The sequence below is a fragment of the Harpia harpyja genome, chromosome 6 (assembly GCF_026419915.1).
Source record: "Harpia harpyja isolate bHarHar1 chromosome 6, bHarHar1 primary haplotype, whole genome shotgun sequence".
Classification (NCBI taxonomy): Eukaryota; Metazoa; Chordata; class Aves; order Accipitriformes; family Accipitridae; genus Harpia; species Harpia harpyja.
Window position 1 is genome coordinate 508620 of NC_068945.1, and position 17455 is coordinate 526074.

Sequence of the window (17455 nt, forward strand, 5' to 3'; positions counted from 1 at the left end):
TGGTAGACAGAGAAAGATTTGGTCTCAAGGAGACTCACAAAACCGTTGCCTCTCAATGTAATGCCGTCGCAATCCAGTAAACCAGATTTTCAGTTAGCATAACTGAGTGAAAATCATTGGAACTGGATCAGTTGCTGTTTTAGCCCAATGTGTCCAAATGTCTTTCATCTAGAAAGCCATCCAGGCAGCTTGTTTTCTTCCTGCATTTAATTAAGGAGGAAAATGTTCTTCCTACTCTGTTTTCCAGGAAATTTTAGCAAGTTAAAACAAGGTAAAATCCTTTCTTGCCTGTGAATTTGGCCACCTGCTTATGTTTGTAATGAAATTTAAAGTTTACTTCATTTATGCAAGGTAGATTTTTAGCAAAAATGGAGATATTTCCATTCTTTTTGAATTTCTAGTCCAGAACACCTCCAAAATCTAACCTTGTTAGAACATATATGTTTCTATGTATTTATACTTCTTTGTAAATAAGGATTCTAGATGAAGCACAGAACACTGTCATTTCTACTGGGGACCTTTTCAATGTCTGAACTACAATATATATTCTAGCATGACTGCTTATCACAGCAAATACTTGTATCATTCCATTGTGCTATGCTCATTTCTACATCCATACTGAATTAAGACTAAGCATCACTGCACAATGCTTTCTTCATCATATCCATTAATCCTGTTGCTTTGTATAGTGGGTTTTTGAGATGCCATCTGGGCTGTTTGTTGACTGTTGTAATGAGGATGTGTTTTATTGCACTCCAAATGTATTATTTTATATTTTGGACTTTTTGTTTTGCAATTATTTGATTATTTGAAAGATGGAGATTGTGAAAGTCAAGCAGTAGTTTTACTCTTGACTTTTCCATTTTCCTAAGGCTGGGGGGTGGGTAAGGAAATTTCCTGAATTTCATCATTTCCTTGATAAAAATGTCAGAGAAAAGATTTTGAAGAAAAAGGGTTTTCTTCTATATATTTCCATCTAAAATAGAATTTAAGTGGCTTATGTTTTGTCTTTTAATTTGTAAATTTACTTTCAGATATTACCGAGTTGCTTCTAGGTTTTTTGTTTTTCTTATTTCCTTACACTGTCTGATTTAAATTGACTTAGAGAACTGTATTGTGTTTTTAGATATAGAAGTACAGAAAATGAAGAAGGCGGTAGAATCTCTAATGGCAGCAAATGAAGAAAAGGTAGCAAAGTCATTATTTTTTTGGTAATCATTCATCAGATTGAGTTAAATCCTGAAAAAAATCTTCACATATGACCTTGTCACAATTCAATTAAAAAATTAAATTGTAAGAATCAATGATTCACTGTAGTAAGAAGCACTGCAGTGCCTTTAAGGGACTGTAACTGAGCATTTATGAGCTCTGTCGCATGTACACAGAGTCCTTATATTGTTGTGTCATTCAGTTCAGTGCAACTGTGATTTACACTGTGTTCTGAAAATGTAAAGAGCTCCATACAAGTCCCATGAGATATCACAGGCTGCGTTTCCAATAGGGCTTCCTGTAAAGTACGAATTGTTTTCATGTATGATTTTGCACATTCATATGCATGTGCATTTTGTAGGATGTTTTCTTTTGATCACCAAAGCCCTAAATCCTTTGATTACTGCTTTCTTTGTAGATGACAAACTTATTATACTCTACCTTTGACTTAACAAGGGAGCTGAAATCCACTTTCAAGGCTGGGACAATTCTGGTGATTAACCAGATGATCATTTTTGCTAAATACAAGTTTCAATATTTTCAAAGCCTCTTGGAGTTCTTGGTCCTGTCCCATCCACACATCCCATTTCTTCTAGTCTCACAACCAATTAAACTGAAGAATATCTAGTATTTGTATTTATTATTTTTGATTTGCTGAAGGAAGAAGCACAGTCACAACTTCCCTTTATTTTAGGATAGGAAGATAGAAGAGCTTCGGCAATCTCTGAATAGGTACAAGAAAGTTCAAGACATGGTGATATTGGCTCAAGGTAAAAAAGGTATTGTACAATCAAAAAAAATGTAAACTCTGCTCTTATTTAAACTCTAGGTGCATTGTGGTAGTGTTACATCGACTCCTAGACTTATTATCTTTGGAGGCATCTCTCGGGTAGAGTAAAAGCCAGGTCTTCAACTGGTGTGAACTGGTAAATTGCCTTTTTTCTCCAGGCAGCTGCACGTTTGGGTGCTGTCCCATTTATCATCTGGTAGTAGTAACTATTATTGTCACGTTGCTGATTTCCCCCTTGTAAAATTAGTTTGAATATGATAAGCTCCCAGGCTCTTTCCATAGCCTCCTGAAATGCCTTTCAGGGCTGGCTGCTACATTAACTGCTAAAAATTGCTGTTCCCCTCTCTTGCATGTATTCCTGGGGAGGGGTTGGTAGCTGAGCAGAGCAGTGCCTGAGCATGCACATTCCTACAAGCCAAACCAGCACCGCCCCAGTGGCTGCGCACGCTGTAATAGCAATGCCCGAGAGCTGCAAAAATGTCTGTAGCAAAGTGGATGTGCTGCCAGGACTGTGTTACGATGACATGCCGCATCTTTGGCATGTAATGAAGCCTTCACAAACCACCACGTGCAGCAGCTGTGGAATAGTTTCCCTTCCTTACCATAGTTGGGGGCCAGGCTGGCTTTTCTACCAGTCTTTTTTCACTTCGCGGCCCCCCCCCCCCCCCCTCAAAAAAGTCTTCTCTGCCACCAGATAATGAGCTTAACTGTGTGGCTGAAATGGTAGCTATAATGTGTACCATAACGTATGTTCCAAGACTGGCGGAGGTTTCCAAATCCAGGAGCTTCTGATCCCCAAAGGTGATAAATGTTGAGGTGGTCATCAGTTTGATGTAATTGCATTGAATACCCTATCTCTCTCCTTTCTCCCTTAGAAGAAAATTAGAAGAAACACATGTAGAACATTACACTGAAATCATTCTGGGTTTTCAGATGAAAACACTTAGATGTTAGAAAATTACCATATCCCTTTACAGCAGTAATCCTGCCCTGGTGGGGGTTTTCCCTGCATCATCCTGTTCTTTCAGCACTCAAGTTGCATTTTGTAGGTCACTGTCCTCTGAAAGACCTGTCCTCAACAAATTTTAGACATTAGCATTCTGGTAATGTATGCACATATAATATATGCACAACGTAAAAGTCTGTGGGCCCCAGTGTTGTATTACCACCTTATGGAAACCTCCTTTGTCACTGAGTCCTCTGAAGGCCAGAGAAGGCCAACCCAGCCTTCCACAGACCTCGAATTGACCCAGGCTCGTTACCTGAGCTTCTTTAGGACAGACAAGGGCTTGTGGCTTTTGTTGGCCATGCAAATGTTGGAGGTGGATGACCTTCCTAGGAGAGGGATGTGGGAGCCCCCAGGGCTGAAGATTGTTAGTAGCCAGAAAGGAGTGAGGAGGCACAATATGTATTTTTGTGGTGGTGGATTCACGTTTGGGCTTTTGGGCCAAGGCAAGTAAAGTAGACGGCAGAGCCCTATCTGGACACGCTGCCAAGACTGGGGCTAAGACCCAGGGAAAAGAGAGGTTCCTGGTGCCCCTCTGCTTCTGCCTGGCTTTTGAGAGGCCATCCCTGTGGGGAGGCGGTGATTGCAGCAAGGAGATCCTGAGCTCTGCTCCTGAGGGCACTGCCGTGGTTTAACCCCAGCCAGCAACTAAGCACCACGCAGCCGCTCACTCACTTCCCTCCCACCCAGTGGGATGAGGGAGAGAATTGTGAAAAAAAAAAGTAAAATTCCTGGGTTGAGATAAGAACAGTTTAATAGAACAGAAAGGAAGAAACTAATAATGATAGTAATAATAATAAAACGGCAATACTGATAGAACGATTGGAACGTACAAAACAAGTGATGCGCAATGCAATTGCTCACCACCCCGCCAACCGATGCCCAGTTAGTTCCCGAGCAGTGATTTCTCCGGGCCAGCTGCCCCCAGTTTATATACTGGGCATGACATCCCATGGTATGGAATACCCCACTGGCCAGTTTGGGTCAGCTGCCCTGGCTGTGTCCTGTGCCAACTTCTTGTGCCCCTCCAGCCTTCTTGCTGGCTGGGCATGAGAACCTGAAAAATCCTTGACTGAGGATAAACACCACGTAGCAACAACTGAAAACATCAGTGTGTTATCAACATTCTTCTCATACTAAATCCAAGACATAACACTATACCAGCTACTAGAAGGAAAATTAACCCTATCCCAGCCAAAACCAGGATAGGTGCCGGCTGATTTGCAGGTCTGCCTTGAAAGCCCTCGACCACGGTCTGCAGCTGCCTGTCCTGCTGCCCCACGAGCACTGCAGCCCTGAGGTGGGCGCAGCGGTGGGTACAGGCAGCAGCTTCTCCTCGTCCGGTGTCATGGACGTAAGCCTGGACGGGACCTGGCATGCGCCAGAGCACGCTGGGCTGGAAACTGTCTGTGGGCTTTGGATCTTGGTACGTAAGGACTTTTCCTTCCTCGAAACGACGGAGGGGCACTAAGGACATAGGTGCGTGTCTTCGATCTGCAAGGCTGGGAAAGCACGTTATCAGTGAGGGAAGAGGAAAGGTGGTGATGAGGGCGAAACACTGTGCCGAGTGTTGGAGGAGTAGCATTTTTTTGAATAGGTATGGCTCTTTCATGCAGTGCTATGCCTTCAAAGACAGGAGGATGTTAAAACAGACCTCAAGTCTCTGGGAACCGTGCTTTCTGGTCAATTCATGGACCATGGACAGAGATTTCAGACAGTGAAAAATGGGCGAGAGAGGTTTCTGCTGTGAACAGACTTTGGCTTGTCTTTGCATCAGATCTTTGGCGATGAGTGCTAGGTTTCTGCTCACTTTTTAGAAAGTATTGCTTGCCTTGAACTTTTTCTTGTCAGTGTCAGCACTCTGGTATCAATGGCAAGTGTGGAAATCCAAGCCTTTTGGTAGTACTGAGGTAGTTCAGGAGCAGCAAGTCGCTCGTTGGGAGCAGAGGATGCCAGATACTGGTGCAGTGGGGCTACAGCATTAACTAAATGAGACACACTCAGTTTGTGGCAGTCTGCAAACATAATGTAGTAACTTAAAAGCTGGTGTTAGACTCTTGGGCAGTGGGCTGCATTTTTCCTATGGGTAACTTGAAGATACCGTAGAGACATCTTAAGTTTCAGGCAGATTTGACCTCCTGGTCTTTCCCTAGTGAATAAGGGAAAAGAAGTGTTTAGAATGAAATTCCAGAACACGGGACAGGAAATAACTACTCCAGTTTATTCAGCTTGTTGAAACTGATCCCACTAAATGCCCTGAGCGTATTTGCTGGGCTTTTTGCTGTCAGATGTATGTCCTTCCTCTGCTCCAACCCTGCTGTGTTTTGGTGGTTGAATTGGGAAGTGACATTTGTCAATGACTCCCCTTCTTCTATTGTAGTCTGTCCTAAACAAACAAAGAAACAAACAAACAAAACCTTAGCTTCTTCCCTTTTTGGCCCATAAATGAGCACACCTTGTGTGGGAGCGAGGGTCATCATGTATCCATAAGTAAAGCCAACAAGTTTCCATCTTCTCTCCCTTCAGGCAAGGAAAGTGATGGTGAAGACTTCTTGAATTCAGGGTCTGTTTCCACGGTTTTACTGGACACACCAAGTCTGACTGACCCAGAGAAAAGCCCATCCCCAACCCCAGTAACAGCATCTCCAATCCATGATGAGTTTAACGTGAACATTCATGAAGAGGTATCTTTTTTTCTTCCTCATTTAATGCCATCACTCCTTGAAAACATTGCTTGTGCTGGATTCATATTGCAGATGCCAAAACTCAGGTTTCTGAAAAGATCTTTTTCTGGGTTGCACAGTTTTTAGTAATGTCCCATATCCTTTTGGAGAACGTAGTTTTCTTGTGAAAGCTGCTGAGGAGTTACATTTGAGTTTAAATTTATTTTTCTTAATCATCAGATGGGATCAGGAGACAGCAAATAGTTGTATTTGTCATGAGAATGGGTCTAAACTACTTTTCCTATCAAACATAGAAATTACTTTTCATATCAAACATAGCTGTTTTAGGAGCTGCATTTAATTTGTCAGGAACCTGAAGTAAACATCTTGGGACTTATTAAATATATCCTGTCATATTTAAAAGGATGCAGTCATCATTACATCCATTCAGTTAAATGGTAGGTAGGTTGTGGTCCAATGTCTGATTTTTACAATCACATTTTCCAGTAATAAAACTATAGATCTCTCCTCTTAAAGGTCTGAGAACAGGGACTTGACTTGCTTAACTAAACAGCATGAACACACCATGAAGAAAACCAAATTTAATTAAATGTTTAACAGCTTTTTGGTATTCTCTGAGTGGCTGAGGACAGGAGTAAACCTGAAAAGTGAACTACCCTTCATGGGGTCTGTGGTAGAGATAGATTTAGCAGGCAGCTTTGGGAGACTTGCGAGATTTTTGTCTATGCTGTAGCTTATCTGTGCAGTGATTCATGTTCTGTCTTCAGTGCCATCTTTCAAGTAGTAAATCATTGTATTACAACAGAAAGAAAAAAATCACTTTTAAAAATCTTATTTCAGAGCCTTCTTTTCATAGTTTATCTGTTACTCTTTTTTTCATTTATGAATGCTTAATTTCAGCTCAAAACAGTATAACATGTATTCTTCATTCTTTTTAGAATTCCTTACAGATCCACACCAGTATTTTACAGATTTCAATCCCTTCTTTTTCATCAACATCCAAGAGTTCAGAAACTGTTGCAGAGAAAGTGAAAGCACAGCCTAGGCCAGATCCTGCAAGTGAAACAAGGTATTATTGTTTCCAAGTATTTTTCAGTTGTAAATCCAATATTCTGTGGCATTCAATGAGAGTAATAATCTGTCAGTTACTGTATTGTCAAGTCATTAAGTCAGTTCAACAAGGCTAGCAGTCACTTGACTAGCTATAGCAAACTAAGCTCATGTTCGTGAAGCGCATCGATTAGATCTTTTCAGTAAGCAAGGATTAGTATGCTGTTGCTTGTAGCAGCACTCATACTTTATACCCGCTGCTTTGCAAGAAATGAACAGAAGGAGGGAAAAACTGATCTAACGTAATGAAGGACACAGAATCGTTATTTTTATCTAGGTTTACATCACCTAGGTATGGCTGAGATAGTGTTGGCTGTGCTAGCACAAATGCATTCCTGGTGATTTGCATTCAAACATTTTCCACAGTTGCTTAGAAGGCTGGTGTAAGGCACTGCCAAAACTGCAACAAAAGGACTGTCTGCCTCTAGCCTCGAGCTGTTAATGGAGCCCCAGAAGGAAACCCAAGTGGCGTTTCAGAAGATCGGAGAAAGAGATACCCTTGCTGCTGTCCTTTGGCATGATGAGATGCAAAGATACTTCTTCACTCGCTCTTAGGAGAGCCCTGCCTGAGACTTTGAAAGCCAGACGAAGTGTGTAGGCTGGGTGTCCCAGGGACGCTGGGGTGGGGATGCGTGGCTGCACCCCGGGGCTGTGGCTGAGCTGTGGCACCCAGGGGCCCCCAAGCTTGAATGCAGCGGCAGCCTCCTGGGTGAGAAGTGGCCGTGAGTTCCCTCCAGCCTTTCCAAGCCTGCACCCTCCTTGCCCTGGTGAGGAAAGCTGGCCCCTGCAGATCTGGACTGGCGCTGCAGGGAGTACTGAAAAGCACACCAGACTCGCAGGGAGGCAAAGGCTGTGCTAGGGTTTTTTCTTCTGGGTCCAAATCCCTGGCTTTATCTAAATGAGTATCAAATACTGAGAATCCAGAGGCAAGGAAATCTTGTGGCTGTAAACCATCATCGATCTCGATGTGAAAAATCAGTGCAAGCACAAGTTGATGTGTGATTTTTCCAGTTCCAGTCAAGGAAAGCATCCTATCCAGAAGACCAGCTTTGCTTGGTTTCTGCTGCGCTGTGCCTCATGCAGCTCTAGCCACCACCAGCAGGGATTTAATCTGTGTCCCCTCTTGGAAAAAAACAAACAAAGCACTAACCTGCAGCAAAATGCCCTGAGCTGTGGGTGACTCAGAGGGAGCCGGCGACCTCCACTACTTGGTGCTGCTGCAGACCCTGCACATGCTGTAACCTCTGCATTTATTTAAGCTGAATAGTGCAGTGTTGTCATCACAGTGCAAGCTGTCTTCCCTGGGGCTCTTGAGCTCACCTTTGTCCTTCATCTTTCACAAGACTTGCCACCGTAGAGGAGAAAATTTGCCATGCGTTAGTACTATAACAGCTGAAGTGAAAACAGGATTAAAGCAGGCTGAGATGCTAGGATTTCTGCATCAGCAAGGTGTTTGGATGGGATCCCCAAATGCCTTACTTTTTTCATATCTTTTTTGGTTTTACAGTGAAGGAAGAACAGGTTCCTCCCCAGAAACTCAGCTGTGTGATAGTCCAGTGTAAGTATAATAATCAAAAATGTTTAGGAAACATACTTACATGTGATCATTGACTTGAAACCCCCCCAACGCACCCCCCATATTTTACATACACATGTAAATATGTTCAACTAATTCTAGCCAAGATGATGTGTAGTGGTGGTGGTTTTCTGCTCATGTTCTGTGTTTTCGTGATCATTATTTTCCAATGCTTTATCTGTGCACATGTGCAGTTAATTTCTTCTACATTGTGAAGCATCTCTAATTGGGTTGTAGACTGTCAATATACTTTGGAATTTACAGTTTTCTGTAGTATATGTGCATGTGATTTGCTTTTTTCTTTTGATAGTGGGGGGAAGGTGATCAGCTGACTACAATGAGAAAATAATTTTAATTTCTGCCACAGAGCCATATTCCCTAGGGAAATCAGTGGGACTATTTATGAACTTGAAGTTGAGTCAAAGCAAGTTGTTAGTAAGGAGCCTAAGTCAACAGGGTTTGTCTGGTGCACAGTGTGAGGTTCAGCAGCTGTTTCTATTTTGAGTGACTTAGCGCCACGAGAATATTCCCAAAGCCAAATTCTACTCCCCTTATGTTGGTATAAAGATAGGTAACTTTGTAAAATTCAGTGAAGTTACTCTTAATTTATACCTGGTTGTGGGAAAAACTTTAATGGTAACTTTCTTTTCAACCAGACTTAAGTGTTCTAGACTGTAAATCCCACCAGAAGTTGGGGGATATCTGATCTGAAATGGAAAATGGAACTGAAGATAAAATACTAAAACATGCATGCTTGACTTAATATGCTTGGCTTCTTTAAGGATTAAATTAGTCAGAAGCCTGTTGCTAAAAATACTGGGTTTCATAGCTTTTGTTTATATCACTTCCTTTGCCTGTGTAACTTCTGGTTGTGCTTCTGAAAATATAACATTAAATAAGAAGCCAAAAATACCCAAAGGTAGGCATCATGTCACTGAGGCATTAGCAGCAGTAATTACGATGTGGAGGTTTTTACAGTATCTCATCAAATTGCGTGGGCTCTGATTAGTGCATTAGTTGCCTTAATTCAAAATGTCTTTGTTTTTAGTATATCTCATCATGTATTTTAATGCTTCCTTTCAAGCTGATTCCTGAGAGTGTGTTTATCTCAGCAAATTTAATTCCAGTAACTTGGCTTGGTTTTTTTATGTCGTTGTTTCAGAACTTCCTCTCTGCAGAAGTCCAGCAGTCTGAGCAGTTTGAGAAAAGAGACATCCGAAGCGGTTGGTTTAGTCTCTTACTTCCTCCCATCCCCTTAGAAATAGGGGTGACGTCTCTGTTGCAGCAGTGACCCTGTGGACGCTCTGTTGCCGCCTTCTGAGAAATTCTGAGTCAGAGTAGGGCTGCTCATGTCATGTGTTAGCTATGGTCACATACATGTGACATCTTCCAGATTTTATTAAAGGAGAAAATCTGTCCTTGAAAACACAGGTGCTTTTTTTTTTTTTTGCTTTTTTTTTTTTTTTTTTTGCATGAGGTGTTTACTTGAGAATCTCTTGCTGTGTTTTTCCTCAGATAATGAGGTGGGGTTTTTTTAGCTGATATGCTTTTCTGATTTAAGACAAGAAGAAAGTCCCACTACCACTTCCTACCCGTGTTTAAGGTGAAGAATTTTGGAAGGCCACGTAATTTATGCATTATAAAATACAGTCTGGGGTGACTATATGTTTTAGGTGGTCGGGAACAAAGTACTGAGCCTTTGTATGTCTGGTGATAGCTTCAGTTCAGGTCTCTTCTGAAGCGACCAAAAGCAGCTAGGCTCTAACAATATCACCAAATCAGGGCAATTCCTGTGCTCTTTTTTGACAGCCTAAGCTCCTAAAAGCTGAGTTCCCCAATACCCAAGCTGCTGAGCTGTGCCTTACAGCTCAGGAGGGATGTTGACAGAACTGAAAATGTAACCAGAACTTGATGATGAGAGCTAGAGTTCATTGGTTAGGGGTTTTTTTTTGTTGTTTATTTGGACAGCCAAGGAGTGGAGGCTGTGGATGTTTTTACCTATTTGGCTTCTACCATGTCTGATTCCTGTTTTGGGTCCCCTCAGCCAGCTGTGCCAATTAGTGCCTTAACAGACTGCATGTCACTAATTATGTACACAGCTAATCTTTTACAAAGTAAACCAAAGCAACTGTATTGTCATGTCAGCTCACTGACCTCAAAGAAAGCAGGAATTAATCTGTGTGAAATACAGCTCTGAAGAGATTTATTTTGGGGGAGAAAAAATAGGCAGGGAAGGGTGTTTCAGTCAGAATTTAACTCAGGGTAACCATAATGAATTGAATGCTGGCTATAAACCATGACTTGTTAAATGTCTTTCTTAATCTTCCCAAACAGGACAGAGACTCTGCACAGAAGCCAACAGAGGTAACGTGTGTGTGCGCACTCGTGCGTGTACATGGAGAAACACAGACAGTGAGCGGGTGTTGAAAGGCTCAGTTGTGTGAAATTGCGACATGCAGTTCCAGAGGGGGAATAGGAGACCTGCAGACAAAATAGCGAGGAGTATATGTGATGGTTGTCACCATCACTTCAGCGTCAGGCTTATAGTGTCTCGCACGTTCTTGTCTTCTTGCACATGGATTATGTTTCAGTCTGGTTGAGCAGAAGGTTGCCATCTAAGCTAATGTTTCCCCCACATATTCTACCACTAGATAATTAGCAAAGCTAACCATTAAGTATTTTACTGACTCTGTAATTACCTTTGATTAGTGTCTCTTTAAAAACCTTTGGCTTTCCAAATGTGAGTAGCAACTGTGTTCCTAAAAAGACTGTCATTGCAGAACAGTTACCCTGCGGTACTGTATGGCCATAGTTTGCATGCAACAATTATTACCTATAGGAAGACCTGAGCAGGGACAACATACCTCAGATACCAGTTGTAAGGTGAACGCTGTATCAATTCAGCAAAAGCCAAAGATCATATTTGGATTGTGAATGGGTTTGCTTCCTTCTTCTTTTAAAGAGACAGTGAAACAACCGGCAAGGTTAAAACTACTGCTTTAAATTGGTTAACTGGTGTGTCTGATGTCAGTCCTGACATTTATTCTTCTCGCTTGGTATTTAATTTCCTCTCAGCTTTGGCAGTGGACATAGTCAATTAATCCATTAATTCTGAAATTGCAGAGCAGTGATAGACAAAAAAGAGCTGTCTGACACTTGGCAGAGAACCGATATACTGTGGGGGTCCCATCTCTCTCTTTGCTTCCCACTGCCCCTACAGCTACCAGTGGGGGAGACAGAAACCCTGGAAAGCTGGAAAAGTTCAAAGCCTTCCAGGACTGTATTTTTACCTTTTCCATACCTGTAAGCCAGCCTTGCAGAAACTGAGAAACATCTTAGAGAAGACATGTTACTCTTAGAAGGTAGTGCTAGTAATCCTGCATCCTGAACGTATTCAAATGAAGATCTTGTTTATGTTTTCCTTTATGGCTTTTACATTCTGTTTTCTTGTAGTAACAAATGAGAGGGACTCTCCAGATTGTCTGCACTTTGCAGTCTCTCTCAAAAGGCCTTTTGCAATTCCCTGATACTGAATCTTTATTCCCCTAACTTCAGCAGGTTAAACCTCCTGTGGAAGGTAATAATTTTGCAACCCTCCCTCCAAAGTCTCCTTCTCATGGTGGCACAGGCGATGAGGATAGTTTTGGTACCCGTAAAGCCAGATCTTCGTTTGGACGAGGCTTTTTCAAGATAAAAAATAACAAGAGGACTGCAAGTGCCCCCAATCTGGGTAGGTATGACGCACCTGCATGCAGACTCTGTGCATTTTGAAGGGTCTTAACAACAGCTGTAGCTGTCTTAAGAAGTAGGAAGGCCAGCCTTAGTCTCACTGTGACTTGGTGGCACTTCTCTCAGTAGAATGTTTGGAAAATATCAAACAGCACCAAAAAAACCCAGAAAAAAACCTCACTGATGTAATGAAGTATTTGACCTGTTTCAACCTCTGCTGTGATATCTCCCCTGGGACCTTGTAGTGGATTGCTGCTGTTTTGAAATGCTAGCTGTCTGGCCATAGTTCACACATGGGATTTGTGGGCTTTGTTTCCCCCTGGCTCCATCCTCAGTTTATCTTTCCTAAGATTTTCAGATGTACAAAAACGAGGCAGCAGCACTCAGTCTTCCTCTTTATTTTATGTGTATTTAAGCAGCCTAGCAAAAGAGATGGTGACAACAGGAACAGGATTGACATGTTATTCAAGCTCATGTTGATTTTTGGACGTGTAATGGAGGGGGGGTTATTTTGGTATTGTCATTTGATTACATTTGCACGTGACAGAGAAATAAACAAAATGTTCTGCTTAATGCAGAAGTCGCTGTTGCCACCAACTGAAATCCTACTTGCATTCACTGCTCTGCTATAGTGGTCTTTCCACTGTTCCAGTTCAAGCATCACGTGATGTCTGTGCATCAGATCTACTGCCATTCATCTAAAGTTTTTGGCTTTCTCTTGCACAAGATTTAGGAATTTAGCTCTATCTTTCAGAAGCCTGAAGGGGGATAGCTTCTGCTTTGTTGAGCAGAAGAGTCTCCTGTTCTTACTTACTCAAAGATAATTTTAGACTTTTGTTCAAAAGAAGTAACATACCTACACATTTATTATACATTGCCCATATTTGCCTGTGACATCCAGCGTGGGAACTTGCTAGCTTACTTGGAATAGATGTACAGTCTATTCTGAGGGTTAGACTCTTTGCTTTGGTTTATTTCATGTGTGCTTTTGTGTAATCACTTGTTTCATCCTGAAATTAATTTGTCCAACAAAGTGGAGTACTTGTGGCTGTCTTAAAGGACTGGAAGATGGGCCATCTAGATCAGGGTCCTGTGAATTTGAGTAAGTTATTTTGTTACCCAGATTTCAGTGCTTCCATCTGTAAAGCTGGTGTCCAGATATTGCCACCTCATGGGAGCCTACCTGAGTCACTTGTCCAAAGTGTCATGGAGCAAGTGACCTCCCTGCACCAAAGTGACTGTGGTGTTGTTTTACCCTCTCCACCACAGACCTCTACTGCATTTCTTTTTTGTGAGAGGGGGATTAACAGTGAATTGGTAATCCCAATCTCTGTGTGAATTCAGCATTGCGTGTGGCGCATGTGTCTCATGTACCTCCCTCCTTTTGTCTTGTATTTTGCTGATGTAAGTTTTGAACTGTGTTTTACCTTGTCCCTCTGCGTGTTCTTTCCCGTTGTGCTGCGTGTGGTTATGTGCGTTGTTTGGATATCTGAAGATCGCAGTCGAAGTGCAAGTGCACCTACTTTAGGTATAGTAATCCTGCATGTCTGCCTGTACCAGCGCTGTGTTGTGACTGCTGCTAACAGCTGGTTATGGCCACACACTTTTCAAACAAGAACTAGACACCAGAGCTCTGCATCAAAACTTTTGTCCATCACTAAAAGGAGTTTTCATGTAACATCTGCCCTCTGCTGAAAGTCAGCTGCACCATTTCTCAGTAACTGCTACTAATGAGAGAGATTGCGGGTTAATTTGCAGAGTCCTTTGCCGTAACTTTGGGCACAAAGTTACCCACAGACTGAGGTAGCAGGTGAGCAGCAGTGATGTTTAAATACTGGACGCACCTTTGTGCTGTCATCTGTCCTGGAGTCCCTAGAAGAGCTTAAAGGGTGGCAAAGCAGGGAATGAGGTATATTTCCCAGGCATTCACTTAGGGGAGTTCTGGGGGGAAGGATACGTAATTCCTCTTCTAAGATGTAGTTTATTATATAATAAACAAATGAGAAATAATCGGGGCAGATGGGGATGGAGCTATTTGTGTAGTAAAAACCAGTCTTGTGTTGTGAGTGTTCCCTGGGTAGTTCTGGCAAGGGCAGGTAAGACCTGCAGGGTCTTGCCTTAGCAAGCAGAGCTGTGTCAGCTGGGGTGGTTGTACAGCCACCCGGTGTGCCCCTCGCTGACAAAGTGCTCTGGGCCCTCTCGGTTTCCTCTGCGGCCCCTTAAATGTTGGCTGTTTTATGGGGTTGTGTCAGTGCATGAAAGGGAGTGAGGTACAAGGAGCAAATGTTGCAATACCCGCAAATCTCTGCTACTAATGCACCCAACCTTGTCCTGGTATTCTCTCTCTAGAATGCTCTTTAAATGTGTTTTTTCTAAGCTAGCACTTTTTCTTATACAAGTAAAGCAAAAACCACAACCACAAAAGCCTGGTTTGACATTAGTGTTGTCTCTCACTGGCAGGATCCCCATATTTGATAGCGGTCAAACCAAAGTGCCTGGAAATAATCTTTTACGTGACCTTGTTGCTTCACTGCAAGGTTTAACATCTAAGGTATCGATGGAAAATGGGACATGTTCAGGTGTATTCTGGCTGAATCATTTAAACTTTGCCCGGCAGAAAGATAGGCTGGCAAAGCCTGCGGTTTGTTGCTGTTTGTGGCACATTGTGGCCACCTCAGCATTAACTCTGTGACTTGAGACCATATGTCCCAGCAATATATGCTCTACCTTGATTTACCTAACTTGTTTGCTTTTCTCCTGGAACTCTGAGAGTCAATTTCAAAAACAAATGATGGTCATCTAATTACACAGCCATGTTAAAAGATGGTAAAAGTGGTTACAGGCCTGACTGTCAGCCTGCTGCAGGCTGCCTTGCCATGGTTGCTTCATCTGAACAGGCTCATGCTGACACTGTTCCCCAGCAAGTAAGTGGCGTAAACTCCATGTGGTAGTTTTATTCAGCTATCTGGCACTTGCTGGCACATCTCTGCTTACGTAGTCTAGTAGATATTGCAATTCTTTTAGTTTTCTTTTTAAATGATCTTAAAATAGTTTTCTTCTTTGTTAGTTTAGCTTTTGTGACAACTTCCCTTTTGGGGACAGGAGCCCTCAGGTTTGTTGTCATAGAAAACAACACCTACAGATCAAAGATTCAATGCTTTTAGAGTGGGTGGTAATGTTCAGGGTCTCTAATCAGAGATGCTTTGTGCATCGCTCAGAAGATCTAGTTCAGACAGAGCCTAAACTCCATGGTGTTCCTCTGCAGAGGAACAAAATGTTCCACAATTTGCAGAAGCGAGGGGAAGAGGGCCCTCCTGCTCCTGGGGCAGGAGTTATTTGTTGCTGGAACTTCCTGGATGGGGAACTTACGGAATACTGTGGGTTATTAGGAAAGATGCCTGCAGGGAAATTATTTATTTTTCTGTGCTTTGGGGACTCCTCTTTTGGTTCCCTGCCTGTGCACTGAATTGTTTCTGGGCATCCATGTGCCTTGGCTCTGTCTGTGAAAGGACTGTAGGAGCAATCCCCACAGAACAGTAAACTTGGGATTTAATTCACTGATTGATTCACGAGGTGTTTTTCGCCCACCTTGCATGCAAGGCACTTAACTGGCGTAGAGCATTCATTGCATTGGAGTGTTCCCAGTCAGGCCCATGAAGGAGCAACATGTGTTGTCTCTCCTGGATTTTCCCATCCCTCTCTGCCCCATTTTCTTAACACGGTGGCTCTCAATAATTTTACCAAGAGTCCTTCCCAAGTTCAGGAGTGTGTCTGTACAGTCCTGCACAAGTGGGTTCTTGATGGGGCTTTTGTTTTCTAATAGCTGAAACAGAGAAGGGATCTGCAGATCACTTGGATCTGGCTGGCTTGCCCCCTCGCCCAAAAGAAACGGATAGTCTACAGATGACACCACCTTCTCCGGATTCCAAGAAAAAGGCCAGGGGGATCAAGAAGTTATTTGGAAAGTAAGTAAAAGATACAAAATGACCGTTCTCCAGAGCTGGGGCTTGCACGGGGGTTTGCTGGGAACACATCTTCCCTTTTTCCCCCTCCAACGCGTGGCTCCATGGTTTTCTGTCTCAAGACCAGGAGCCAGGGTGGCATTTGAGAGAGCTAACGGTAGGTTAGTGGCAGGCAGAAGAAGAGCTACAAACCCTGTAGGCGATCTTGCCTGTGTTGGTTGCAGTAGTAGCAGCATGCCTTTTCCTTAGCCAAATGTGAATATGCTTTCTTCCTTTAAACTAGACTTAAAAGAAGTCAGTCTACCACCTTCAACCCAGATGACATGTCCGAGACGGAGTTCAAAAGAGGAGGGACAAGAGCAACTGCTGGGCCACGACTGGGCTGGTCTCGAGACCTGGGGCAGTCTCACAAGTAAGACGAGTGGTGCTGAGTGTGCTGGTGCTTGCCTTCCTGGTAGCTCTGGTCGAGCACGGGGTCCAAAGGAGAAGCGCAGTGCAGAAATGAAACGTCCCCTCTCCTGGCAAAGGGAAACCTGTGGATCCAGGCCGTTTCCTCCTTTGAGCGATGGTCTTTGCAGGGCTGAGGTTGGTTGGGTCGTGGGGTCCTGCTGCTGAGCGGAGCCTTCCTTGGTCATGGCTTCACAGGGCTGCAGCTGTGGGGCCGCGTGAAGCAAGGCGTGAGCCTTCACGTGGCAGCGGCGGACATTCCTCTGGTGCGTTTCCTGCCGCGCTTCTGGGCATTAAAGGCTGAAGTGAAACATTATGGTCTCACTTCAGAGTTTTAGCCACGCTAGGTGGCAGAGGCGGCTCTCAGTAGCATTCATAGACCGAGTTTATTATGATAGGCGCAGGAGATCGGCCGCAATCAGCACTTCGTGGTGCTAACAGTTCAGAAGTAGAGGCACCCTCTTCCTCGCGAGGCTTACCTAACAGCCGACCATGATGCATGTTCTCCCCCGGCGATTGTCCCAACTTCCACAAAATACTCATAAATTAGGCTTAGGTTTTGGTTTTATTGTTATGTATAAGAACAGGCGATTTGAGGCACAGGATTTATCAGTCTTTCTTTGGTAAAATCTGTAGTGAGCTGGACATGCCATTTGCAAAGTGGACAAAGGAGCAGGTTTGCAGCTGGCTCCAGGACCAAGGGCTAGGCTCATACATAAGTAATGGCAAACACTGGATACTCTCCGGGCAAACACTTCTGCAGGCTTCTCAGCAGGATCTGGAAAAGGTGAGAAACACTGGAAACGCTGCTTTCAGTTAAACGTACAAAAAACCTGCTATTTCTGTGCATGTAAGCCATGTCTGTGAGGTGCACCCAGTAAAAATAAAAACATAAACAAGATGAGTGTTTAAAATATTGTCATCTGCAGTGATGCCAAATCC

At 43.2% G+C, this 17455-nt stretch overlaps 1 protein-coding gene across 15 annotated transcripts in view; it reads left to right on the forward strand.

The window, feature by feature from the left end:
* The window catches only part of PPFIBP1 (PPFIA binding protein 1), a 117385-nt gene that overhangs the window by 87701 nt on the left and 12229 nt on the right, over positions 1 to 17455 (forward strand). For 4 of the 15 annotated variants that reach the window (XM_052789194.1, XM_052789199.1, XM_052789202.1 and 1 more), the window contains 12 exons: positions 1127 to 1188; positions 1904 to 1988; positions 5532 to 5689; positions 6628 to 6758; positions 8307 to 8357; positions 9538 to 9598; positions 10710 to 10748; positions 11934 to 12105; positions 13600 to 13632; positions 15928 to 16069; positions 16350 to 16478; positions 17150 to 17300. In XM_052789194.1, the coding sequence (XP_052645154.1) occupies positions 1127 to 1188; positions 1904 to 1988; positions 5532 to 5689; positions 6628 to 6758; positions 8307 to 8357; positions 9538 to 9598; positions 10710 to 10748; positions 11934 to 12105; positions 13600 to 13632; positions 15928 to 16069; positions 16350 to 16478; positions 17150 to 17300 (1214 nt within the window). Of the gene's footprint in view, positions 1 to 1126; positions 1189 to 1903; positions 1989 to 5531; positions 5690 to 6627; positions 6759 to 8306; positions 8358 to 9537; positions 9599 to 10709; positions 10749 to 11930; positions 12106 to 13599; positions 13633 to 15927; positions 16070 to 16349; positions 16479 to 17149; positions 17301 to 17455 lie in introns of all 15 variants that reach the window. The other 11 variants (XM_052789197.1, XM_052789201.1, XM_052789204.1 and 8 more) reach the window with 6 other exon arrangements.